This window comes from Natrix helvetica, assembly GCF_964273705.1.
Source record: "Natrix helvetica genome assembly, chromosome: 2".
Classification (NCBI taxonomy): Eukaryota; Metazoa; Chordata; class Lepidosauria; order Squamata; family Natricidae; genus Natrix; species Natrix helvetica.
In genome coordinates this window covers 297,969,751-297,997,320 of record NC_138552.1, presented here as the reverse complement: position 1 = coordinate 297,997,320, position 27,570 = coordinate 297,969,751, and the positions used below count along the sequence as shown (strand labels likewise).

The following is a 27,570-nucleotide window of genomic DNA, read 5'->3' as shown; positions in this document are numbered from 1 at the left end:
CTAAATAAACGGTTGTAACTTGAGGACTACCTAAACACCCTCATTCTGAAACTCCAGGGCTTCTAGCAACTATCCCCTGTTTTGAGCCGTAGCGTTTGTTCAGTTGTTGTGTATAAAATAAACTGGAATTCTTTGGGCTTCCACGTTACGCAACGGGAATTCGGTGCCAAAGGACAGAATAGAGCAGGAAAGGGATCCAGAGAGGGTAATCCTCTGGATCTACCCAGGGTTTCTCTAATCTTGGCAACTGGAAGGTGTACGGACTTCAATTCCCAGAATTCCCTAGCCATTCTGGAAGCTCGTACATCTTCAGATTGCAAAGATTTGGGAAACTCTGCTGGAGCCAGGTAGCTTTTCCCTCTTCTTCTCACCTCGAGGTTTCCCACCTTGGCTACTTTTAAGACTTGTGGACTTCAATTCCCAGAATTCTGGAAGTTGAAGTCCACAAGTCTTTAAAGTGGCCAAGATGGGACACCCCTCCTCTACCCAAGGAAGCGTTGGCACATCTCAAGGAAGCCTGGTTCAGTGGCCAAAGCCCCAGGATTTGGATTGGCTGTGCTGATGCTCTGGCTGCTGGCAGCTTCCTCCCGCGGTAGGAAAGGAAGAGGGAAGGGAGCACGAAGGCACCAGGCAGACAAGATCCCTCTGCTCTCGTCTTCCAGTGGACCCAGCTGAAGATCCGTAAGCAGAACCTGACCCGCCTCTTTGAGAAGATGCAGGCCTACCAGTACGAGCAGATCTCTGCCGACCCAGACAAGCCCCTGGCTGACGGCATCCGGGCCCTGGACACCACGGATATGGAGAGGTAACCCCCATCCCTCCCTCTGGCCTCTCCGCTTGGAGGGCAGCCAGGCCCCTCTGCTAGGACAGGCTCTCCTCCAAGCGTCACTTTTGTACCCATAAAGGAGAATATTTGTAGCTCTGAGCCTGATGGTTTCCTTGCAGACGTTTTGTTACCAAAGTAGGTAACGTCATCAGTGCTAGACGAGAGGGAGGTTTCTTAAAAGGAGGAGGAGGAAGAAGGACTACAGAGTCCTTGGTGCCTTTCTTGCAGACGTTTCATGACCCAACTAGGGAACATCATCAGTGTTAGAAGGGAGAGGGATTTGGGGAGGAGGAGGAGGAGGAGGAAGAAAAGGATTATGGGGTCCTTGGTTCTCTCTGAGCCTGATGGTTTCCTTCCAGACATCTCATGACCGAACTAGGAAACCTTACCAGTGCTACTAATGATGTTACCTAGTTTGGGTGATAAAAACATCTGCAAGAAGACCCCCAAGGTCAGAAAGCACCAAAGACCCCTCCCGTTTCCACCACCTGGGCACAAGCTCTCTGTGGACGGGCTCCAGGCAGCCTCCTTTTGGGGCGTCCCCTCCCCCGTTCCTCCCTCCTGGAAGATGCTCCCTTTGCAGGCTGAAGGACGTGCAGTCGATGGACGAGCTGAAGGACGTCTACAACCATTTCCTGCTCTATTACGGTCGAGACATCCCCAAAATGCAGAATGCCGCCAAAGCCAGCCGCAAGAAGCACAAGCGGGTCCGGGAGGATGGCGAGGAGGAGGAAGGTATGCCGCAGCTCCTGCAGCCTCTGAGGGGTTTCTAAGTGGTCTTTGCCCCTGGGCACAGCTGCACGACCTGTTCGTGCATGAGGGCGCCTGCTCCATCCTTCTGCGCTAAAGACCCCGGGGGTCAGGCAGATAGAATCAGGACTGATGGCCAGAACTGTCCCATGAACTGTCCCGCCCATCATGCAGGGGAGGTAGGCTGCGGACCCTGTCCGTCAATGCATTCTGATGGGCAGGGCCCGGGGGGGGGTGCCTTCTCTGCCCTTGCCCCCACCCTGTTAGCTATTCTCCTCCTGGAGATGAGCAGGGCTCCCACCCCACCCCCACCCTCTAAAGGCCTATGTCAGGGTTCCCACCAATGAACACAACCGCAGCAAGCATGACTGAGATGATCCAACCTCTTAATGTGAAGCTTTATTGAGTACATCATTTTGGCACAGGTGAAGGCAAAACCAGATCTAACTATTTCCCACGCAAACCCACATGATTAAAGTACAGAATGTCCCTCCTCCTGTTAGACCGGGTCAGATTGTTCAATTGAGTCTCATGATATTGTTATGAGAAAGTCTTTGGCTCTGGCAACCACCTGTTGAAGTGTCCTTGGTTCTCACGACTGTCTTCTTGCTGTCCGGAACCTATGTTCCATCTCCCCCCCCCCCTTCCCACCCCGCTGGATCATTAGAAGGCGAGAAGCGAAAATGTAAGGGGGGGGAGAAGAGCATGCAGCTGTGAGGTTGGTTAGCGCTCTGAAAGGCCCCTCCCTTCACCTTTTCACTATGTTTTAGCACTTTTTAATCATTCTTGCCTCTTTTTGAAAATTAGCCTTTATAGTCTTTGTGTTTTGATTGTACACCATCTTAAGGCAGCACACAGAACCACATCCCTTTCGGTCCATGGAAAAACCTCCCTCCACGGATCCATTCCCTGATGCCCAAAAGGTTGGGGCCACTCTATCCCTTTCCTGCTCCCTTTCCATCCGCATTGTTACCATAGAGTGCTGATTTATTCCATGTCTGAAGGGCCCCTTACGTTCTCGGCATTTCCTGGTTGGATTGTGACCGTCCGATTCTCTTTCTAGGCGAGGGAGAGGATGGAGAGGACGAAGAGCAGAAGGGGCCTGAGCTCAAGCAGGCCTCCCGCCGGGACATGTACACCATCTGCCAAACAGCAGGTCTAGGTAAGCGGATATTTGGGGCTCCCATGCACCTCCCACCCACCCCTAGAAGCCCTTCAAGGAATTATGGGATGGGATTGGAAGTAGGTGGAGTAGCGGGGTGGCCTGGAGGTGGCGCTCTCGTCTCACAATCAGGAGGCTGCGAGTTCGATCCTAGGTAGAGTGAGATTTTTCTTTCTCTGGGAACAATGAGAATATATATCTGCTGAACAAAACTCCGCATTGGCAACAGGAAGGGCATCTGGCCAGTAAACACTCAGCTCCAGTCAGTTGCCCAGACTCCACCCCACAAGAGATTATGGGGTCATTAAATGAGCAAAAAGTAGGTGGAGTTGCCAGGCATTTCAATTTGGGGTCAGGGGAGGTCAGCATAGATAGTCCTCAACTTCTAATTCTCTGTTTGTGACATGGAAAAAATGAGTTTTTTACACTTAAAACCGTTGCAGCACCTCCATGGTCATATGATAAAAAATTCAAACACTTGGCAACTGATTTGTATTTATTTATTTTTTTAATACAATTTTTATTTTCAGACAAACACAAACACACAACACATATAACATAAAAGCCTCTTCAACTACATACAGTGTGTCGATTGGTTACAAGGTCTTTCTGTGTCCTTTCCATAGTCATCACTTGAATTTTATCAAAATTCACATATTGACAATCAAGATATCTTTGTATACATTGTTATTATGCTTCCTCCTAAGTCATTCTATTATTTTAGCATTGATAACATTCTCTAATAATTTTCAATTCCATGTTTTTTTTCCATTATTAGTATCAATTTAATATACATGTATACAAATTGTTATAATTATTAAACATCCATTAAGCCTAGCTATTATTACATCCTTTCAACATAAGGCATATTAAATTTGAAGTAAATTTATATTATGACATTTTATTACATCATCCTGAAATCATCCAATGATATTCCATCTTTATATTCTATTCTATATAGAATTGTTTATCTTTTATAAAAAGGCTTTTCAACATCATCTCCATAATCCTCACTTACAGTTTGTATAAGATTTCATATTATCAATCTAGTATATATAAATGCTTTGTTATCATTATTAATCATTTATTTGACTATAGCTATTATTACGTTGTACATAGCACTCAAAATTTAACTACATTTAACTAAAATTTATTGTGACATTTCATTTCATCATCCTGTATCCTTCCAGAGATAGTGTAGTCCAATATCTCTTGCTATTTGTGAAGTCTATTCTAAATGTTTTCTTGATAAGTCTTATTTGGACTTCTCTTAAAAACTTGTTGTTCATTGCATGTCTTATAAGAATTCGAAACCCTCTATCTGCTCTGTTGATCAGCTTAACTTTTATTATCATTAGTGCTTCTGCCGAGATTACTCTCATTATTTCTGTCAATTTTTCTCTCCTTTCTTCATCTATTTTCTGACATCTGAAATAAACTTCCAGTTCATCAATTTCTCCTTCCTGTATTTCACACTTGTCATTTCCCTCCACTCTCAGTTTGCTGTCAGTGTCAACAATTTTCTGATCACTTTCATATGTCTCTGTTATTTTTTCAGCTCTGTCCTCAAACTTCATCACTGTCCCCCTACTTTCTGTATTTTGATCTATAATTTCAAGTCTCTTTTCTATTCTCTCTCTAATTATTAAAACATTTTGAATTTCTAAGAAAATTCTTTGCAAAGTTAGTGCCTTTTCTTCTTCACGTTGTGCCATTTTCCAGGTTATAAACACTGCCAAGACATCCGAGACTTTTTAGGTTTTAAACAAATTCAGTGGAGTTTTTCAAATCAAAGCTTTCTCTTTCCTTCAAAGGAACACCTGTATCAACAAAACGTTTTCACTGAGATTTTCAGTAAACAAAGCTTATAGCAGGGGTGTCCAAACTTGGGAACTTTAAGACTTGTGGACTTCAACTCCCAGAATTCCCCAGCCAGCATGGATTGCTGTCGATATTAAAGTTCCCAAGTTTGGACACCCCTGGCTTATAGCTTTATCAGATATTGCCAAGCCTCTAGCCACTAGATGGCAGTGTTATCTCTTTTCCATCTGTTTTTGTCTCCGAGAGAGGTAAAAAAAAAAAAAGTTTAAAAATTACGCTCCGTCCAAGCCTTACAAGAGAAGAAGCTTTTAATCCACGAATACAAAAAATGGAAAAAGTATAGAGGAAGAAGGAAAAAAAGAGACCAGTCCAGTTTAAAAGTAAGAGGCATTTGTAAAAAGTCCATCCATAAAAAACAAACAAAGTTAAGGTAGAAAAGATAACATGATAGTCTTAAACCAGGGTTAATTCGCCGCTTATTTTCTTCTGCCTTCAATTTTATTTTAAATTCCAAGTCTCTTGGGTTTTCCCTTCTCTAATAATAAAATTTTTTCTCACCATTTCGACACACTCCTGTACTGCTTCTGTTTCAGAGGCTTGTCCTAACCTTCTGCAGCCATTTTGGCTCCTTCTCTTGTAGCTGGCAAAAAGAGCTTTCTCCTGGATCAATCAGGGGCTTTGCGATGCCCCTGAGATCAGCAGGACATGCTCTTCTCTACCACTTTTCCTTCAGAACAGTTTAGGTCCAAAAGGACCGTCCAGGAACAGAGATATCGACAGCAATCCTGGAGCCCCAAGATTGCATGTCATGTCGTTAGTGACCATTCAAAGTGACATGGGAAAAAAAGACTTTTTTACACTTAAAACCGTTGCAGCACCTCCATGGTCATGTGATAAAAATTCAAATGCTTGGCAACTGATTTGTATTTATGATGGCTGCACTATCCCGAGGGTCCAGTCTGGGTCGGTCACTGGGACCAGAGGTTTTGTCTTCCGAGCTTTCGGACTCGTACTGGAGCCCATCCTCAGGGAACTTCTCTCTGGCACAGTGTGTGCTGTTGTGGGTGTGATATTTATAATGCCTGTTGTAAATGGCATTTTAGTTGTCGATTGGGGTGGGTTGATGGCTGACTTTTAAGTCATTAGCTGTCATTTGTTTGTGCTGCTCAGCCCTCGCCTTCTAAGTACTTGATAGGCTGATGGTAAATCAGCGCTCCTGTTAACTGACGAGCGGCCCATTTCCCAGGCTTCAGTCACTTCCCTGGCTGTTTTTGTGCCTGCTCATCCAACAATCTTAGTTAGATGCAAAATTGAACGTGTGTCCTTGTTCATTGCAGTGGGAGGCTACCAATGAGTTGGGGTCTCATCATCTGACTGCTTGTTTGTGTTCTTGCAATCTGGTAATTAGCTTCCTCCCCGTCTGTCCTACATACTCACGAGGGGATCCATGCAGGGAATCCGGTAGATTACATGTCCAATCAATATCTAAAAAGCTGCTTACAACAGGCACCGTATAAATACCACACACAGAACAGCTAGAGAGAACTTTTCATGAGGCTGGGCTCCAGCACGAGACCGAAAGCTCGGGAAACAGAACCTCCGGTCCCGGTGACCGACCCATACTGGATCCTGCCTTTATGTGTGAAACATGCTTAGCTTGACACCACCGGGTGGGTCTCTTCTGCAGATGGCCTGGCCAAGAAGTTTGGGCTGACCCCCGAGCAGTTTGGAGAGAATCTCCGGGACAGCTACCAGCGCCACGAGACCGAACAGTTTCCTGCAGAACCCTTGGAGTTGGCGAAGGATTATGTCTGCAGGTGAGGGGGTGTGGGGCAGGGGGCTCCCTTTGCTCTCCTTTGGGCAATCTGAAAATCTTCTCCTCCTCTCCCACCAAGGCAGCATTTCTCCGCTGTGTTTAGGGAGTTGAGTTCTAGAGTTGTTTCGGATGCCTTGGGTTTGAACCTTGGCCCGCAGAGGTGAGGGCATCAGGCCGGTGTTGAGGGCTTTGGCTAGGCACAGGTGGACCAGGTCGCCTTTGCATCTGGGACTGGATCCCCTGTCTGAAAGCAAAACCCAATCACTTGTGCCTCCTTTTTTCCCCAGTCTACACGACCACCTAAAGGTTTTTCTGAATTTGGTCTTTGCTTTTATCAAATTCTGTTTCCTCAATCACCGCAACTTAACTTAAGAGGGGTGGGCTTCAATTCCCAGAATCCCCCAGCCAGCTGTGCTTTAAGATATGTGGACTTCAACTCCCAGAATTCCCCTGCTTTAAGATTGGTGAACTATAATTCCCAATATTCCCCAGCCAGCTGTGCTTTAAGAGGGGTGGACTTCCACTCCTAAATTCCCCTGCTTTAAGATGGGTGAACTTTAATACCCAGAATCCCCTAGCCAGGATGCGATGTGTGGACTTCCCCTCCCAGAATCCCCCAGCCAGCAAATTCTGGGTGTTTGAAGTCCACGCTTCTTAAAGTTGTTAGGATTAAGAAACAGGGATCCAATTCAGTGTGCGAGTGCTGCCTTCTTTAAACAGGAACCCTTCGGGCTAACAATTCCCTATCTTGGTCATTTTTCCTGTGGCCTCAAAGCTCTTTCCGGTGGTTCCGGGAGCAGAAGAAGAGTAGAGTGTAAATAAAAATGAGGAAGGGATTTTACCCCGGAGGGTCCTGTGGCACATACTCACCTCTCTTCCCCCCCCCCCCTTTGCCCCTGACGTTTGCAGCCAGTTCCCCACCCCCGAGGCCGTGCTGGAAGGGGCCTGCTACATGGTGGCTCTGCAGATCGCCCGGGAGCCCCTGGTCCGGCAGGTGCTGCGCCAGACCTTCCAGGAGCGGGCAAAGATCAACGTGGCCCCCACCAAGAAGGGCAAGAAGGTACCGCTGGGGAGGGGAGGCTGGGTCGGCCCTGGGGCTTCCGGTATTCTCCCCTCCTCCCCAAAGAGGCCCCTCCCCCAGGCCAGCTCAGGCTTGGTCTTGATTTGGGGAGGCCCCAACACTCAAAGCGGAAATGTGGATTGAGAATGGGGAGGCCCACTAAGCTTCTGGCATGCATTGTATAGGTGGTCCTCAACTTACAACAGTTCATTTAGTGACCGTTCAAAGTTACAATAGCATTTTTCACACTTATGACCCTTGTAGCATCTGTCGGCAACAGACTCATATTTATGACGGTCGCAGTGTCCCAGGGTCACGTGGTCCCCTTCTGCGACCTTCTGACCAGCAAACTCAACCGGGAAGCCGGGTTCCCTTAACAACGGTTTTCCTCACTTAAGAATTGCAGTGGTTCACTTAACAGCTGTGAAAGGAAAGGTGGTAAAATGGGGCAAAACTCACTTAACAAATGTCTCATTGAGCAACATAAATCCATTGTGGTCATACGTCGAGGACCACCTGCTTACAGCCACAATTGAGCCCAACATTTCCATTGCTAAGCAAGACAGTTGTGAAATGTGACTTTTGCCCCATTTTACGACCTTTTTTGCCACCGCTGTTAAGTGAATCATGCAAGTTAAATTAGTGGCACCGTTGTTAAGTGAATCTGGCTTCCCCATTGAGTTGGCCCGTCAGTAGGTCGCCAGAGTGGATCACAAGACCTTGAGACGCTGAGACCATCATAAGAATGAGTCAGTTGCCAGGCACCTGAATTTTGACCCTGGGGATGTGTGTGAAAAATGGTCATAAGTCATTTTTTTCAGAACTTTGAACGGTCAGAAATCTGTAGTAAGTTGAGGACTACCTGTATTTTGAAAATGCACAATACGAATGATGAATAAAACTATGAACAGATGTAAATTATTATGGCCGTTTTTTGCTCTGAGCCTGCCATTTACCGTATTTTTCGGAGTATAAGATGCACCAAGGTTTTGAAGAGGCAAATTAAAAAAAGTAGGTAGATAGAGGGATAGAGAGGGAGAGAAATAGAAAGAGAAATACAGTAGGTAGGTAGGGGGAGAGAGAGAGAATAGTTGGGTAGGTAGGTAGATAAAGGGATAGAGAGAAATAGAGAGAGAGAGAGAGAAATACAGGTAGGTAGGTAGGAAGAGAGAGTGTGTAGATAGGTAGGTAGAGGAATAGAGAAATAGAAAAAGAAATACAGTAGATAGGTAGGGAGAGAGAGAGAGAGAGAGTAGGTAGGTTGGTAGGTAGGGAGAGGGATAGAGAGAGAAATAGAGAAATACAGTAGATAGGGAGAGAGTAGTTAGGTAGGTAGATAAAGGGATAGAAGAGAGAAATACAGTAGGTAGGTAGGGAGAAAGAGTGTGGGCAGGTAGGTAGATAAAGGGATAGAAGAGAGAGAGAAATGGAGAGAGAGAGAGAAATACAGTAGGTAGGTAGGGAGAAAGAGAGAGTGTGGGTAGGTAGGTAGGTAAAGGGATAGAAGAGAGAAATGGAGAGAGAGAGAGAAATACGGTAGGTAGGTAGGGAGAAAGAGAGGGTGTGGGTAGGTAGGTAGATAAAGGGATAGAAAGAGAGAGAGACAGAAGTACAGTAGGTATGTAGGAAGAAAGAGTGTGTAGGTAGGTAGGTAGAGGGATAGAGAGAGAGAAATAGAGAGAGAGAGAGAGAAATACAATCGATAGGGAGGCGTTTCTGCTGGCACAGCACTTGATCAATGTAATTCTCATCAGTTAAAGAGCTTTCCAAAAGGAAAAAAAAGTTTTTGCACTCTGCAAACCTCCCAAAAACGGCCCGTTTTCCCCCCCCCAAAAGGCATGAATAGCCTTGGGGAGGGGGAAGGCTTGCGGAGTGCTGGGGGGGGGCAAAACAAGCAAAAAATGGCCCGTTTTTCGCGAAAATGGGCCCTTTTTTGTCAAAAAAATTGCTTGCATAACCTTATGGAGGCTTATGGAGTGCTGCTGGGGGCTGGGGGGGGCAAAAAACAGCTGGTTTTTTGCTCATTTCTGCCCTCCCCAGCCCCCAGGAGCTTTCTGAAAGCCTCCATAAGGCTCTGCATGGCCATTTTGGTGAAGGGAGGCAAAAATGCTTTATTCGGTGTATAAGACGCACCCAGGTTTTCAGCCTCTTTTTTGAGGGGAAAAGGTGCATCTTATACTCTGAAAAATACGGTAGTTCCATTGCTCTGAATGATACCTGAGGAGTTGCAGGGGGGGGGGGGGGCTGACTGGGGCCTGTGTGGCCGCTGCCCCTGACCAGCAGCCCTGTTGCTGGCTGGGAGGTCCTTTGGGGCTGTCTGGGGCCCGGGGCCGTAGGGGGTGAGGGAGCCCGTGCCAGTGACTGGGAGAGAGCCACGAGACCGCCCCTCTCTCCCTCCTCCAGGACGTAGACGAGGCCCACTACGGCTACTCCTTCAAGTACCTGAAGAACAAGCCGGTCAAGGAGCTGCGGGACGAGCAGTTCCTGAAGATCTCTCTGGCCAAAGAGGAGGGCCTGCTGACCATCGACATCTCCGTGGACATGAAGGGCGTGGACGGGTGAGTCTGACGGCCGCGTGGCCCTCCCGCTGTCCCGCTGGGCCTCCCTCCCTCGGCCTGACCCCGGCCCTCCCTTGCAGCTACGGCAACGACCAGAGCTACTTCGAGGAAATCAAGGCCTTCTACTACCGGGACGAGTTCAGCCACCAGGTGCAGGAGTGGAACCGGCAGCGCACGCTGGCCATCGAGCGGGCCCTGCGCCAGTTCCTCTACCCACAGATGGCCAAGGAGCTCATGAACAAGCTCCTGCTGGAAGCCAAGGAGTGCGTCGTCAAGGTGGGTGGGGCGGGCGGGCAGGGAACGGGGGCTGGGCGAGTCACTTCTGCTGCGAAGTGAGGCATTGATTGATTGGGTTTTGTCCCAAGTTATGACTTGCCTTGCCTCGGTTGTTAAGTGAATCACCGCAGTCGTTAAGGGGATCTGGCTTCCCCACTGACTTGGGTGGTCAGAAGGCTGCAAGTGGGGTGTATTTGCGATGGTTCCAGTGTCCCGAGCTCAAAACAAAACAAAAACAGTGGGGAAGCCAGATCCGCTTAACGACCGCGTTGCAGTGATTCACTTAACCAACGTGACGAGAAAGGTCCTAAAATGGAGCAAAGCTCGACTGAAGGAATGTCTCATTTAGCAACAGAGGTTCTGGGCTCAGTTGTTGTCCTTAGTTGAGGACTGCCTTTAAGTTAAACTATTAAACTATTAAACTAATCCCCCGTTTCTCCCACCAGGCCTGTAGCCGGAAGCTGTACAACTGGCTAAAGGTGGCCCCGTATCGGCCCGACCAGCAAGTGGAGGAAGACGAAGACCTCATGGAGGAGAGCCAAGGGAAGGGCATCCGGGTGCTGGGCATCGCCTTCTCCTCAGCCAGGTATGGGGGGGGGGGGAATGGCCCTGGGGGGAGTGTGACCCCCCCCCCCTGGCTCTGCCCCAGACTCAGCCGGCTGCCCCTCCTGCAGGAACCACCCGGTCTTTTGCGCCCTGCTGAACGGGGAAGGCGAAGTCACGGATTTCCTGCGCCTGCCGCATTTCACCAAGAGGAGGAACGCCTGGCGGGAGGAAGAGAGGGAGAAGAAGGTGAGTGGGGGATCTGCGCACTCCCAGGACCCCCCCCCCTCTTTGCCATCTGTCCCTTCAAACCTGGCCCCTTTAAGAGGGCTGGACGCCCACTCCCAGAATTCCCCAGCCAGCCATGCTTTAAGAGGGGTGGGCTCCCACTCAGCATGGATAGCTGGGGAATTTCTGGGAGTGGGAGTCCACAAGTCTCCCTTAACTCTCTCCCTTAGCGACAAATATTTTGGGCTGAATTGTGGTCGCAAGCCGAGGACTCCATTCAGCTGAACGTTGTGGGAGAAAAACACCTTTCCTTTCTTTTCTGCCAAACCTCCGGTGTGGGGAGGGTAGCGGGGCCTCCCCTTTTGCCATAAGCCGGGGGGAGGGGGGGGCTCTGGTGTTTTCTTCCCCTCCAAATGTGACCCCCTTTTCTCCCATGTAGGCTCAGGATATTGAGACCCTGAAAAAGTTCCTGCTCAGCAAAAAACCCCACGTGGTCACCATTGGGGGAGAAAACAGGTAAGCTCCCCCGGTTCAAATCCCACCCTGGCAGGTTTTTATTCCCCATTTACCTTTTCCCAAAGACCCCCCTTGTTCCCCTGGCTCCACTAAGCCCCCTTGGGAGAAGGTCCACAGCCGGAGGCTCCTGCGTCCCTTCTCACTTATTCACTTAATCACCTTGGGGGTCCTGAGTTTTTAAAAAGAAGGTGCCATTCCTTTCCTTTTTGTAGTTTATGGAGCAGTGATCCATCCTTGACTTAAGACCGGGCGCTTAGTTGACCAGTTGCTTATGAGGGAACCTCACTTGGGGCTACTTATGACTCAGATTCTCTTTCTTTCTTTCTTTCTTTCTTTCTTTCTTTCTTTCTTTCTTTCTTTCTTTCTTTCTTTCTTTCTTTTTTTCTTTCTTTCTTTCTTTCTTTCTTTCCTTCCTTCCTCCCTCCCTCCCTCCCTCCTTCCTTCCTTCCTTCCTTCCTTCCTTCCTTCCGTTCTTTTTCTTTCTCTCTTCTCTCCTTTTCTCTCTCTCTCTCTCACACACACACCACACACACACACACACACACCCCACAGTCATGTGACTGAGGCTGTAAGTCAAGGAGAGCCTGTGCTTCTTTTTGCTCTGTTTTCCTCTTCGTTCTTCTTCTTCCTGCAGGGCTCCAGGCAGCCATTTTAAAATACAGGAAGTCCTCGACTTAGCAACAGTTTGTTTAGTGACCGTTCAAAGTTACAACAGCACTGGAAAAAGTCACTTATAACCATTTTTTCACACTTATGACCACTGCAGCATTCCCCGTGGTCAGGTGATAAAAATTCAGACGCTTAGCAACTGGTTCATACTTATGACAGTTGTGGTGTCCCAGGGTCAGGTGATCCCCTTTTGCAACCTTCTGACCGGCAAAACCATATTCACTTAACAACCGTGCGACTGACTTAATCACTGCAGGGACTCACTTAACAAAGGTGGCTAGAAAGGTCATAAAATGGGGCAAAAAATAATGTCTCACTTAGCAACATAAATTTGGGGCTCAGCCGTGGTCGTAAGGCAAGGAGTACCCGTATAAGCCTCTGATGGCCTATGGGTTAGACGGCAACCGTTCTAAGCCATGTCCCGAAAGGCAAACCGGCAGGATTAAAATAAGGGGGGGTTCCTGCTTTCTTTCTTTGGCAAAGAATGATCTACTCCTCTCACCCCCACCCCCAAAGAGAGAGAGAGAGCTGCACCCTCCCAGAGGGCCAGGCTGGGCTAATGGAGCCTTAGCTGTTCCCCTCCCCCCCATTCGTTTCCCCCAGGGACGCGCAGATGCTGGTGGAAGATGTGAAGCGGATTGTCCACGAACTGGAGCAGGGCCAGCAGCTGTCCTCCATCGGTGTGGAGCTGGTGGACAATGAACTGGCCACGCTTTACATGAACAGCAAGAAGTCGGAGGTAACCCTTGGGGGGGGGCTTCTTACTCCTTTCGCTTTCTTTATTCGTCTCGGAAGCATCACAGTTAAAATAAGGCTTATTAAGCAGTTTTAAATTTTAAAATATAAAACACAAGAGTAAAATAGCTAAGCGGATTTTTCCCAGAAAGTAGAAACTTTTGGAGACGGGCGGCATATAAATCCAAATAAACCTAAACCAAACCTAAACCTAAACATGAATTGAGCTCTGTCACGCTGCCGTGGGGTCCTGAGGGCAGGTATAGATATGTGTTGTTGTCTATTTGTCACCACAGTGGCAAAGGGCAGAGGCCGCTTCTTCCTCACATCCAGACAGGCCCTCAAGGTTTACTGAAATAATAACTAAGAGCTGTGCTGGTGCAGGCAAAAACTCTGCCCACAGCCAGGAAGTTCAATCTTGACCGGCTTGATTGAGGTTGACTCAGTCTTCCGTCCTTCCAAGGTCGGTAAAAATGAGGACCCAGGTGGCTGGGGGCAATTTGCCGACTCTGTAAACCGCTTAGAGCGGGCTGCAAAGGACCATGGAGCGCAGTGATGGGTTGCCCTTACCGTTGCTACCGGTACGCCGATCGCGGTCCTTCCATGCACACGCCTGACATGCACTGCACACACCCCTGCAACAGCCAGCTGCGTAATCCACCACCCCTGCAACAGCCAGCTGCTTCTCAGGGCATGCGCAGTGTGCCTTTTGGCATAAATACAGCTATAGAGTGCCAGTGGGCCAAAGGAGCCACTGCCGGTCGTCCCTCAGCTGCTCCAGGCTGCTACCGGTACGGCCGTTCTGGTCAGGAGGGCAGCAACCCACCCCTGATGAAATGGTATATAAATCTTAAGTGCAATTGCAGAGGGAGGAGAGGAGAGGAGAGGAAGGGAGACAAGGGAAATGAGAAGGAAGGAAGGAAGGAAGGAAGCCATGGTGGGGCAGTGGTTAGAGTGCCGTATTGCAGGCTGACTCTGCCCACTGCCAGTGGTTCGATCCTGACCAGCTCAAGGTTGACTCAGCCTTGTGTCCTTCCGAGGTCAGTCAAATGAGGACCCAGATTGTTGGGGGGCACAACAGGCTGAATTGCTTAGAGAAGGCTGCAAAGTGCTGTGAAGTGGTGTATAAGTGTAAGGGATATTATTGCTAAGTGCTAACAGTCATCTGTGGATCTGAAAAGGTCCTTTGAGGGATACACATAATGTTGCGGGTATTCCACTCAATTATGGTCGTAAGTCGAGGACAACCTCTGAAGGGGGAAATGGAGGAATTCTAGAAACGTGCAAATAGTGCTTGAAAAGTAGGAACTGTGAGGCAGCTGGAGGAGGAAGGAATGTTTGCCAAAAGAAGGGGAAATATTTGCTTTTAGAGCCCAGTGGTCTCAATTGTGCGGCAGGGCTTCCAAGTGGGGAGCCAGCAGAAACATACAAGTGGCGTGAATTCAAGAGGAGCGGGGCACAATGAGAGGCCACGGGGTCACGACCGAACCGGGTGGAGGCAGAAGGAGGGGCTGGGATGAAAGGCCTCTGGGGGGCCCATCTCTAGAGACACTACAATCTCTCTGAGGAAGGGGAAACGGGGAAGGGAAGGGAAGGCCAGGGAGGGGTGGTTGAATGGAGTTAATGAAAGGCCGAGTGAAGGTGGATTCAGAGTACGGAAGCCACAAAACCTGCCCAATCATTTGTGTGAAATGCGATAGGGTTTCCTACCTGAGCAGGGGGTTGGACTAGAGGACCTCCGAGGTCTCTTCCAACTCTGTTATTTTGTTCTATTATTCTATATTTCTATTATTCTATTTCGTTCTATTCCATTCCATTCCATTCTTCTATATTTCTGTTATTCTATATATTATATTATATTATATTATATTATATTATATTATATTATATTATATTATATTATATTATATTATATTATATTATATTATATTATATTCCATTATTCTATAGTTCTGTTATTCTGTTCTATTCCATTGCATTCCGTTCTATTATTCTATATTTCTATCATTCTATTCTGAAACAATCTGGTGAAGTGGAGAATGTGTTGCAAGGGTAGGGAAGGAGGAGGAGGAGGAGGAGGAGGGTGTGCCAATAAACCAGAACTCAACTGCGGTTGACTCTCCTCCTCGCAGACCGAGTTCAGGGACTATCCACCCGTCTTGCGCCAAGCCGTCTCCCTCGCTCGCCGCATCCAGGACCCGCTGTTCGAGTTTGCCCAAGTCTGCAGCCCCGACGAGGATATTCTCTGCCTCAAGCTTCACCCCATGCAGGTAACCCAACAGGGAGGCCTCGTCTGGAAGAAAACAGGCTGAAGCCTTCTATTTGTTTGTACCCTGCCTTCATTACTTCATTACACCCAACTCAAGGGGGAGAAGATATCCAGCACGCCTTCCTCCTCCTCCTCCTCTTTTACCCACAAGAACCACCACCCTGTGAGGTGGGTTGGGCTGAGAGAGAATGATTGCCCCAATCACCTAGCTGGCTTTCTTGCCTAAGGCTGGACTAGAACTCCCAGTCTCCTGATGATTGGCCAAAAGCCGCCCAGCCAGCCTTCATGCCTATGGCGGGACTAGAGCTCACCATCTCCTGGTGATTGGCCCAAAGTTAACCAGCCGGACTGGGAGGACTAGAACTCCCCGTCTCCTGATGATCTGTCCAAATTCACCAGGCTGGCCTTCATGGCTAAGGAGAAACTAGAACTTCCCTGTCTCCTCATGAATGGCCCAAGATCACCCACACGGCTTTCATGGCTAAAGCGGGACTAGAACTCCCTGTCTCCTGCTTTCTAGCCTGGTGACTTAACTTCTAGACCACACCGGCTCTCAGTCCTTCCAAATGGGGAGGCCGTGAGGGTCCCAGGCCAGTCAGGAAAAAAGAATCGGGCACCGAGTTGGTGGGTAGGGAAAAACCGCTTGTCCCTTCCAGCACCAGCCTTGAGCAGAGAGGCCAAGGGGACTCTGGCTGCAGCCTCACTCTCTTGTGGGGAGGCTCTCTGAAAGACGGGGAGGGGTGGGCTGCTCTGGGTGGGCTTAAGACCTGGAGTCCAGAAGCGTGTTGGTGGGGGGTGGGGGGTCCATCAGCCCACCACTCAGCTTGAAGCCTCTCCTTCGAGTCCTCTGGTTGATCTTACTCCCCCCGACCGGACCTTCTTCTGAGTCTTGCTCTCTGGAGGGCTGAGGCTGTCTTCCCTGTGCCCACCCCCCAGGACCACGTGGTGAAGGAAGAGCTGCTGAGCTCCCTCTACTGCGAGTTCATCAACCGGGTGAACGAGGTGGGCGTGGACGTCAACCGAGCCATCGCCCACCCCCACAGCCAGGCCCTCCTGCAGTTCGTCTGCGGCCTGGGACCCCGCAAGGGAGCCCACTTGCTGAAGGTAGGTAGGCTCTGCTCAGCGCCAGGGGGGACGGACGACGACTGGGGGACCCTGGGGTGGGGAGGGGAGGGGAGACCCCCCTTTTACAGGTGGTCCTCAACTTACAGTCATCCCTTTTAGTGACCGCTCCAAGTTACAACGGCACTGAATGGCCGTTTTTCACACTTACGGCTGTTGCAGGATTCCCACAGTCCCCTGATCGAAATTCAGACGCTTGGCAACTGGCTCATACTTATGACGGTTGCAGTGTCCGGGGGGGGGGGATGGGGGAGGTCATGCGACCTTCCGACAAGCAGATTCAATAGGGATGCCAGATTCGCTTAACAGCCGTGTTCCTAACTTTACAATTGCCGTGATTCACTGAACAACAGCGGCAAGGGTTGAGCCAAAAATGTCCGTTGCTAACCGGAACAGCGAATGGGTTTTGCTCCGTTTTACAACCGTCCCTGTCAGCGTTGCTCAGTGAATCGCCAGGGCGTTAAGTCAGTCAATACATGGTGAACGTTGCCAAAGGCCCCAATTTTTGATCCGGTGACTGTGAGGATGCCACAGTGCAACAACTGGTTGTCAGGATTATTAAATAGTCACTAAGTGAACGGCTGTAAGGTGAGGACTCCCTGCACGTCTGTTGAAAAACAGTCAGAGGAAGAGGGGGGGGTCCAAAGGGGCTGCCTTTCCCAGAGCCTTCTCCTTAGCCCCCAGGCGGCCCCCTCCGTCCTCCCCGGCTCCGACCGACCGCCTGCCCTGCCTCCCCTTTCAGATCCTGAAGCAGAACAACACCAGGCTGGAGAACCGGACCCAGCTGGTCACCATGTGCCACATGGGGCCCAAAGTCTTCATCAACTGCGCCGGCTTCATCAAGATCGACACGGCCTCCCTGGGAGACAGGTGGGCGCCTTAGGGGGACGGGGGACGGGGGTGGGGTGTTGAGCCAGCAAGAGAGCCCTTCTGGCAGGTCCTGGGCTCGGCTGAGTCCCCAAGGAAGCCTCCGGGGCTCCAACCCCCCCAGTGCCAGGGGATGAGGGTCACGGCAGGCCTGCTGAACTTTTTAAATGTATATGCTGCTCTTTAGGCCGCGGGTGACATACAAGAAATAAAAACAACACCAGCCATTAAAATACAGGCAGTCCTTGATTTATGAGGAAAGTTGAGCCCAAATTTGTCGTCTATTCTGTCTTGTAATTCTGTTCTGTTCTATTCCCATTCTAATTCCTATTCTATTCCATTCTATTCTTTCCCATTCTAATTCCTATTCTGTTCTAGAATAGCCAATATACTAACGGCTCCTACAAAATTTAACTTTCTTGACAGTTTTATTCGTCATTCGTACTGTGCACGGAATGGAATGGAATGGAACAGCAATAGAGAACAGACTACAAAATAGTCTTACAATAGAGAATAGACTGCTTTGAATGCACAGTAATCGGCATCCATTAAAAGGAAATTCCGTTGCATGCATGTCCCAAAGGATCACCACCTCCAACGTCCCCGGCATGAGCATTTTTAAAACAATTCCGCCTAGCGGGGTTTTGTGTTTTGATAGACCTTTTCGATGCTGTTCTGGTGGGATTTCATGCGCTTAGTGTGGTGTTCTGCTAACGCCCTGCGGGGTAAATCCATCTCCCCTGACCTTGCCTGTGATTCTGGGCTCCCAGCACGGACTCCTACATCGAGGTCCTGGACGGCTCCAGGGTCCACCCAGAAACCTACGAATGGGCCCGGAAGATGGCGGTCGACGCTCTGGAGTACGATGAGTCGGCTGAAGACGCCAACCCAGCCGGGGCCCTGGAGGAGATCCTGGAAAACCCGGAACGCCTGAAGGACCTGGATCTTGACGCCTTCGCAGAGGAGCTGGAGAGACAGGTCAGCAGCCCTCCCCACCCCCAGGGGAAGGGTCTTCCTTCCTGGGTTTCCCTCCAGGCGCTCACGGCCCTCCATGTCTTTTCAGGGCTACGGCGACAAGCACATCACCCTGTACGACATCCGAGCGGAGCTGAGCTGCCGCTACAAGGACCTGAGGAGCCCCTATCGCTCCCCCAATTCTGAGGAGGTCTTCAACATGTTGACCAAAGAGACCCCCGAAACCTTCTACATCGGTAGGTGCAGCCCAAAAGTTTTTTTTTTTTTAAAAAGGCAGAGCTGATCTTCGGGACTTTTTAAAAAAAAACTTCTTAAGCGTTTTTTTTACTACAGGTTCTCTGGAAATGCAGGAGTGGGGGTGGGGTCTGTTTTTGCTCCCAGCAGGCTTTCCTGAAGCCTACTAGGCCAAAAACGGGGGGTGGGGGGTGCTGAGAAAGAGAGGGAGAGAGAGAGAGAGAGAGAGAGAAAGGGAAAAAGAAAGAAAGAAGAAAGAAAAAAAGAGGGAGGGAGGGACCAAGGGAAAAAGGAGAGGAAGGAAGGACCTGGCACTAGACGCAGCTTCAGAGGATAATCCAGGGCTGGAAGGGACCTGGAGGTCATCTAGTCCAACCCTGCTCCAGCAGGACATTGTTAAAGTCAGTTTCTGTCTTTTGATCCCCCAGTCACATGACTATGTAGTCACACGATCCCATCAAGCCACGCCCACAGAACAGGTAGTTTAAAAAATCAGATTTCGCCACTGCCCTATAAGCCACCCAAGCATCCACACAACAGGCCAAGGGACACTGTCCAAGAGCTGACTGGCCCTTTAGTTCCATGTTGAGTGCGGTTACAGCTCTGGGAATGAAAACCATTCCGAAGACGTGCGGTCCGAGTTTCCATTGTTCTGCATCCTCTGCCAGAAGGCAACAGTCCAAAAAGATTGTCAGCAGGATGGGAAGAGTTGGGCAACTTCCTCAAGCAGCGAGATGCGAAGGTGTCACCCGGGGCCGGTGGCTGATGATAATCGCCTGATGACATTCTGGGCAGTTCTAATGATTCTCCGTGGAGCTTTATTACCCGCTGCGGAGCTGCTCCCGTACGATGCAAGAATGCCGTACGTCAGGACGCTCTCAATGGCGCTGGGGTAGCAGGACAGGAGTAGATGCTGGGATAGATTTGTCTTCCTTCACATCCTCAGGAAGCGCAGCCTCTTCCGGGCCGCCTTTGCCAGCAGGTTAGCATTGTTCCCTGGAGAGCAAAGGATTCTGGGGGGCCTCAGGCCCCTCTTTCTCAACATTGGCTACTTGAAGATGGGTTGGACTTCAACTCCCAGAATCCCTGCTGGCTGGGGGGTTCTGGGAGTTGAAGTCCATCCGTCATCAGGTGTCCAGCATTGAGAAAAGCTGCCTTAGACTTTCAGATGACTTCAGGGTGGTGAGCAGATATGACCAAGAATGTGGGTACAGGTAGTCCTTGACTTATAGCCATTCACTTAATGCCATGCTGGCTGGGGAATCCTGGGAATTGAAGTCCACAAGTCTTAAAGTTCTCAAGTTTGGACACCCCTGGAGTAAGGTGTTCCCCTTTTGTGACCTCCTGACAAGTGAAGTCAATGGGGAATCCAGATTCACTTAACAACAGTGGCAAGAAAGGTCGTAAAATGAGGCAAAACTCACTGAGCAACTGTCTTGCTTAGCAACGGAAATTTGGGACTCAATGGTTGTAAGTGCAGGATTAGCTGTATGGCAATTTCAGCATTTTTATTTATTTACTTATTCAGTTAGGAACTTTATATTGCCGCCTATTCGCACAGGGCGACTCAAGGTGGCTTACAGGAATATAAAAGCTTCATATATATATATATAAAACAATGAAACTAATAAAAGGGAATGATCATAGAAGAATAAAATAAAATAATAAAATAAGCCCCCGCCCTGGCGACATCACCTCACAAGAGCCATTTGATGGGCCCCCTCCGCTCTGGGCTCCCCAGGCCCGATGGCCGAAACAGGCGCTCAGCGCTTTCCGGAAGAGTCTCAGAGTGGGGGACATTCTAATCTCGGGGGGGGGGGGGGGGTGGGGTGGTGATATTCCAGAGGGAGGGAGCCACCATGGAGAAGGTCCTTCTTCTGGGTCCCGCCAGGTGTATCTCCCTTGGGGACGGGGCCCGCAGCCTTCCCTGCCTCCCCACTCTGGTGGGTCAGGTGGATGTGACCAGCAAGAGACTGATAAACTCCTTTGTCGGTTCCTCAAGCCTGCCAATAGTCAGGGTGTGGATGGTTGTGTGGGCAGTTTGTCTCCGAACTTACCTGGGGGGAGCCCCCTGGTGCCCCCCCTCCAGCATCTCCTCCAAAGAGAGGATCCTGGTTTGTCTGGCTTCTCTGCCTCCCCCCCCCCCCCAGATGGCCCCCATCCCAGCCCCAGCAGAAGCTCCCCAGTGCGGTAATTCCCGGGTCTCCTCCGGGGTTGGCCGCATCAAGGCGGGCCCACTCAAGGGGAATGAAGACAACACACAGTTTTTCCTCGGAGCGAGTGAGCCCAGAGCGTGTTCTGAACCCCCCTTTTATTATGAGCATATACGGAAACAAAAGCATTCTGAATTATCATTGGTTGCATACAATACAATGCCTTCTTGCTTAAGCGGTGCTTTTGGCGTGGGTATCTTAATCAGCTTGAACTATGTGTTCCCTAGGCTTGCAGATAATTTCCTCAGCCTGGAAAGTCCCCGTTATGCATTGTTCTTCAAGCTGTTACTTTGCAGACACAGCTTTCTAGATTGGGGCCTCCCAGTGGGCATCCAGCTCAACCCCCTTTCAATACTCAATTTATTTCAGTCCCAAATTCCATATATGTGTTCCAATCAGGAAAACTGATCTGCACATATACCATGGCGACCTTGTTCCCACATCTCCTCTGTTTTTGTTTTATTAGAAGCGATCCTCTTGTTCAGAGTCACTGCCTGAAGTACAAGGATGCTTGAAGGAGGGGATGCTGCCAGAGGCTTGTTTATTATGATGTTTTCTTCATGGTTGGCAAATATGTGTGTCATCATAGCAAATAAAGCAGGAATATATTGAGTAATACAATGAACAGAAATAAGATAGTACACAATATGTTTTTCAGCCATCCTGTTCCTGGTAACCAGGAACATAGGCCTGCCCATATGTCCAAGAAGCTGAGGTGTTCAGGGTGTTGACGCACAGGATTGTTGGAGACCATAGTTCACATTCTCAGGGCAGGTGCCAGGCAGTGGAAGGGTCTTTGTGCAGGGTCTGTAATGCCCGAGAGCTTCCTTGTGGCAGAATTATTCCGTTTGATGTACAATTCCGCAGGAAGTGAGATATTTTGTTCTTCTTACAAAGGGCTAGAAAAGGGGCTATTATCAGGAGAGGGATATCCCTGCAGTTGTCTATACAAGGCATAAACCTGACCCTGGGGCAACATGAGAGGTGGTTTAGGGATTAAACATGCAAAAAGCAAATTTTCCATATATACACTTCAGACAAACATAAGGCATCAGTTTGTGTGATGTTTGCAAGCTGTACCCGTAAGTTTTGTTTGTCTGGGTGATATGACAGCTGCTGATGCCAAAGTACAGTTATTATCAATCAAGCACAAACAAATTTTGAATAAGAAAGTTGCAATTAAAGCCGCAAAAATGAAAACCGCAAAAATGGCAGCACACAAATTCTCGGGTGCGCTTTGGTGGTTAAATTCTTCACATCTCCCCATGTCACTGGATGACTGGCATGACGGGATCGGGTTGGTGTAGAGTAGCCGTTGCCATCTCTGGGATAGGAATCAGGGGTTGGTGACACGACATCTTTGGCTGGACACTGTAGATGTAAACACAGCAGCCCAGCCCCACTCCCAAGTAATTAAAGGAATCGGTGTTTTGTCTGGTAATGCTGTAAATATACCAGAGGGAGAGGCAAACTTGTTTTTTATTGAAAATGCCTCTGATAAGCAGTCGAATTAGAAATTGAAAAATTCAATTGATTGAAAGTAAATAAACAAGGATTGAGTTTGTTTTGCATGGCTGGGAGGCCGAGGCATTTTTCCTCTTTTGATTTATTCAGGGCATGTTTGTGAGTCTAATTAGCTCGCTCCGCAATTCCCTGGCCATGAGAACCGCAGGGCAAGCCAATTGTGTGTGTGTTGGACCACTTGTCACAAAAGTCTGCAAAGGCAGTACTGATGTAAGCAGGGCCATTGTCTGTTTTCAGTTCAATTGGGCGTCCCAACATTGCAAAGGTACGAATGCAGTGGTTGATCACATGTTCAGTGGCCTCACCCCTTAGCGGGGTGCCGTAATAAATCCTGAATAAATATCCATGGAAACGTGCAAATATTTCCATGGGGCAAAGAAAAGGTATTGAATCATCCGTTTGCCAGATTTCACAAGTCCTCACATATTCATCTTCATGTTCCGTCCTCAAAAACATATCTCTGACTTCCTCTCACTTATCGTCTACTGTCCTTAGCAACCTGCTTTTTGAATGCACAGCGGGGGAGGATGCAAAAGCAGAAGTCAGGAAAGGGGAAGCAAGAGTTGTATTTCTTGACTGATAAATGGCGGACCCGTGGTGGGTGACGGCGCCAAAGAGCTACAAAGCGATCAGAGATGGGGGTTTTGGTGATGGAGGCAATACTAGCTACCTCAAAGTTATTTGAGTAATGTCCATTGGAAGAAAAACCGGTGCAAGGGTAATGCCCAGTGGTAAGGTTGGTCACGGTAACAATTAATGACATCTGACATGGGTGGTGCTGATAGTCAATGATGTAATGTTCATGGTGTCGTACGGGCTTCCCTTTGTGTGTGAAATAAAATGGGCAAAAGGTTTTACCTTTCTCATAGTAGCTTGTTGTCCAGACTTGCGAAGGAGAAGGGAGGTGCACAATAAAGGCCTGGTCCTGTAAGCTTGGTCCGTTGCAAAATGGACGAACAGTTAAGAAGTGTCGGGAAGAGGAGAAGTAGGAGCAGGTTTTTCATGGTCCTTGCAGGAGGGTTGCTTTGCTAGGTAAGGACGAGCGTGTCGACCAGGAACCCACAGGGTGGAATCGGGGAGTGCTAGAGCAGCGTAGCCACACCCCCAGGTGATGAGATGAGCGGGTCCTCTCCAGGTGGGATCTGGCAGACAGCGATAGTAGACAAGAGGGCGTTGGTCCACAGGAACAGGTGAGGTGGCAAAATGGCGAGCAGCAGCACAGCTGGGTGGTTGACCCGTCAGGTTTAAGAAGTTAAGAGTATAGAGACAAAGATTGAGAGTGTCTTGCACAGCTGGGAGGCTAGGGGGTCCTTTCCCCTTTTGTTCAATGTGTCTGTCGAGAGCATTTTTCAGGGTCTGATTTGCTCTTTCCACTACTGCTTGGCCTTGACTGTTGTACGGAATGCCAAACTTATGTTCTATTCCCCATTTTACGCAAAAATCGGCAAAGGCGCTGCTAGTGTAAGCAGGCCCATTGTCAGTTTTTAACTGTTTTGGGCGTCCCAGCGATGCAAAGGTGCGAATACAATGATTGATAACATGTTTAGTGGCTTCACCCCTCTGAGGGGTAGCCATGATGAACCCAGAATAAGTATCAATGGATACGTGAATGAACTTCCATGGGGAAAAGGAAGCATATTGGGTAACATCCATTTGCCAAATATGGTTGCACTCTGTCCCTCTGGGGTTGACTCCCATGGGCACAGAGTGCGCTTGTTTGCTACAGGTGGGGCATTGTTGCAAAATTGCGGCGGCCTCTGTAGCAGAAATTTTGAACTGTTTGATGAGTGCCTTTTTATTCTGATGAAAATATGAATGACTTTCTCACGGGGTGGGAGAGGAAAGCGCAAGAGACAATGGGGAGGAGGATGCAGTCGCAGCCGCAGCATCGGCCACATCATTCCCTTCTTGGAGAAAGCCAGGGAATGGCTGATGACTACGAATGTGTGCAACATGGAAAGGATGAATCCTTTGAGAAATGAGGTGGTGTAAGGACAGAAACAAAAATAAAAGGGTTGGTTCAATGGAGGGAGATAGATATGCCTGATAAATGGAAGAAATGATTTGAGAAACATAAAGGCTGTCAAGAATGAGATTGAGAGGTTGATGAGGGAAAGCCTCGAAAGCAAGAATAGAAGCATAAAGTTCTGCCTGCTGGGCAGAGGATTGCGGAGGAGTAATTTTGGTGTGCCAGTGGCCATTGATTTGCCAGGCACAAGCGCCAAATTTTTTGCTTCCGTCAGCAAAGACAGTGACTGCATTGTGAATGGGGAGAGGGGACATAGGAGTTTGCCAAGTGAAAGGAGTGGTTTTGAGAAGTTGTATTCGAGGGTCTGGTGGTGGATGACAGGAGACAGTGCCAGGCCAGTCAGCGAGGGCAAACTGAAGGTGGTCGCTGACAGCCAGCAATGATTCCCACATGGAAAGAGAACAAGGAAGGTAAATAACAGAAGTTTCAATACCAGCAAGGGCTTTGGACCGCAGCAGGCTGCGGTGATGAGAGAAGCAAATAAGGCAGGTTTGGTAGTGAGTGTCGTACGAGGCGTGTGGGATAGGTGGATCCATTCAAGAATTAATAAAGAAGGGGTGACTTGAGCTACTGCTGCAGTGGGCAGCGTGGTGGTGTTAAAGATTAGCAATACAAAAGGTATATTGGCTACCATTCGGTCCACCCATTTTGTGAGCAGGGCCTGATTGATGAGGTGCAATACTTCTAATTGATCCTTTTGCAAAGGAATTATACTGGATGGTTGTTTGCCCTTGGTGAGGGCAGTAAACAAAGGTGACAGTTGTGCGGTGGAAAGGCCTAAATAGGGCCTGATCCAATTGATAGATCCCAAATATTGTTGTAATTGCAAAAGTGAAGGTTTGGGTGGCAACTTGATGTGAGATACATGAGGTGAAGCGTAAGATGCAAGCATTTTATGTCCAAAGTATTGAAAGGGGGGGGGGAACCTGTACCTTGTCTGGAGCAATATGAAGCCCCCCTGGTTGTAACGAGTGTCTAAGATGAGACAATGTTTTGAAGGCGGTGCCTTCAGGGCCTGGGGCTGCAACCAGAATGTCATCCATGTAATGATAAACCAGGAAGGTTGGATGACTGTCCCTGTATGGTTGTAATACCCGAGAGACATAGTATTGGCACATGGTGGGGCTATTGAGCATACCTTGAGGTAAGACTTTCCACTGATAGCGAGCAGTGGGCTGGGCGTTGTTGGGCTCAGGAATGGTAAAGGCAAAAATATGCCTGTCTTTGGGATGCAAAGGTATTGAAAAGAAACAGTCTTTTAGATCAATGACCATCATGTCATAATTTTGAGGAATTAAATTTGGATTTGGGAGGCCACATTGTAGTGCCCCCATTGGCTTCAAAACAGCATTCACGCCCCTCAGATCGTGTAAAAATCTCCATTTACCATTTTTCTTTTTGATAACAAAAACTGGGGTATTATAAGGGCTTAGCGAGGGTCCTAAATGCCCTTTTTCCAATTGCTCATTTACCAATTGCTTTAGTATAGTGAGTTTTTCCATGGTGAGAGGCCATTGATCTATCCAGACAGGAGTTTGAGACTGCAGTTCTAATCGTAAGACAAAGGAAGCGGTCATTATTGCAACACAAGTTTAGCTTGAAGCTGAGACATTAAATCCCGTCCCCACAAGTTAGTATGCAAAGATAGGACAACAGGTTTAATAAAGGCGGTAACAGAACTTGTAGGTGACGTAACAGCAGTCCTATTACTGCTGATTTGAGCAGTTTGAATCCCTCCTACCCCTCTGACGGACGGGGCGGGATCAGTGGGCCAATTGGCGTGCCAGTCGGCAGAGCAGATGACAGAGACGTCAGCGCCGGTATCTAGAAGACCGGAAAAAGAACGTCCATTGAGTTTGAACTCTGCCGTCGGCCGGGTGTTTTTTACAGAGTGCTCTAGAGCAAAAACGTCCATAGGATCTTCTAATAAAATCATTGTGGCCACAACCGTTCCTTTATTTACTGTTACAGGGGAGTTGATCATGATAGCTAGTGCCAGGTCGGAAAAGGAGTCTGTGCTGCAATGACTCCTTGAGCAGTGAGATCAAGAGTGGGGAAAACAAGGACAGGTAAAGAGGGAGGAAGCGTAAGAGGCACACGCGGGGAAATAAAGAGAGGATACACATGAGCAGGCAAAGAGTAAGTCTCATCAGCAACCATTTCAAATGACTTGGAAAGTACTTCATCATTGGGTGGTTCAACCTTTGTGGAGGGCCTGGTTGAATGCCCCGCAATTAGTTTCCCGATTTTTGGCCATTGAATCGCTGGTTGGTGGAGCGAGGTTGAGAGGCTGAGGGGCACTGATTGGCCCAGTGGAAACCTTGACCGCATTTTGGGCAAACAGTTTTTGGTTTGGAGGAGGAGTTAGAACTTGATCGGTGGGCGCCCCCTCCCGGTGCTCTGCATTGTGATTTAAAATGGCCCGGCTTCTTGCAATTGAAGCAATTGCCAGCAGGGCGTGTCACCAGAAATGCGTCCGAAGGCACAGGAGGAGAAGAAGGCGGAAGCAAAGAGGAGGTTATGGCGGAGGCTAAAGTGGCCATATTGTGAGTGTCAGTACCAACTATCCGGCATGCTTTAAGGAATTCAGCCAAGGTAACGCCGGGTTTGTTAGCGATGGGTTGAAGAACCTTTTGGCAGTCAAAATTTGCATTTTCATAAGCCAATTTCATCATTAATTCGTTCCTTGCTGCCACATTATCAATTTGTCGTTCCAGGGCAATTTGCAGACGGCTAATAAAAGAGGAGTAATCTTCAGTAGCCGTCTGTATAGTTTTTGAGAAGGTTTGTAACGGCACACCCTGATTGTCATCTACACGGCGAAAGGCCGCTAGAGCACATTCTTTAATTAGCGGAAAAACAGCCCTATCCGAATTTTGTTGTTGGTCAATGGTAAAGCGAGCTCCGGTGCCTTTGATATCATCATCCACCACGTTTACAGGGAGGCCGTTTTGGATAGTGCGAGCAGCTTCCTTATCATATTCAGATTTCCAAATCACATATTGGGCTGGGGTCAGGATCATGCCAAAAAGAGATTGCCACTCCGCAAGCAGCATATCTACTGTAGCAGTAGTCAGCGAGGTAAGCAAGCCTAAAACATAGCGCGATTGCAAGCCGTAATCTTTTACTGCCCTTTTAATTTCTTTAACATGTGAAAAATGTATTGGTGTATAATTAGGTAGAGGTTGGGCTTTGCCTGGGGGCAAAGCGGCACAGGAGGATAAATCTTCTGTTGCCAGTTCGCCCGTTTGACGGGCGGCTTGCATGGCTTGGATGATATGGCCCCCTTTCGGAGTGTTTTCGTTTTTGATCTCCGGGGCCGTGGGGGCGGCCGGAGGGATAGGGGGTGTTGTTTCCTTGTCCGGGCAGGGACACGA

At 48.8% G+C, this 27,570-nt stretch overlaps 1 protein-coding gene across 1 annotated transcript in view; it reads left to right on the top strand.

The window, feature by feature from the left end:
- SUPT6H (SPT6 homolog, histone chaperone and transcription elongation factor) overlaps positions 1-27,570 on the top strand; it is a 57,181-nt gene that overhangs the window by 17,690 nt on the left and 11,921 nt on the right. The window contains exons 11-26 of the mRNA XM_081942814.1: positions 663-805; positions 1,410-1,561; positions 2,640-2,738; positions 6,247-6,376; positions 7,285-7,435; positions 9,839-9,993; positions 10,074-10,269; positions 10,716-10,855; positions 10,944-11,061; positions 11,480-11,556; positions 12,829-12,964; positions 15,093-15,230; positions 16,166-16,333; positions 17,094-17,221; positions 17,989-18,196; positions 18,282-18,429. Of these exons, the coding sequence (XP_081798940.1) occupies positions 663-805; positions 1,410-1,561; positions 2,640-2,738; positions 6,247-6,376; positions 7,285-7,435; positions 9,839-9,993; positions 10,074-10,269; positions 10,716-10,855; positions 10,944-11,061; positions 11,480-11,556; positions 12,829-12,964; positions 15,093-15,230; positions 16,166-16,333; positions 17,094-17,221; positions 17,989-18,196; positions 18,282-18,429 (2,287 nt within the window). The remainder of the gene's footprint in view (positions 1-662; positions 806-1,409; positions 1,562-2,639; positions 2,739-6,246; positions 6,377-7,284; positions 7,436-9,838; positions 9,994-10,073; positions 10,270-10,715; positions 10,856-10,943; positions 11,062-11,479; positions 11,557-12,828; positions 12,965-15,092; positions 15,231-16,165; positions 16,334-17,093; positions 17,222-17,988; positions 18,197-18,281; positions 18,430-27,570) is intronic.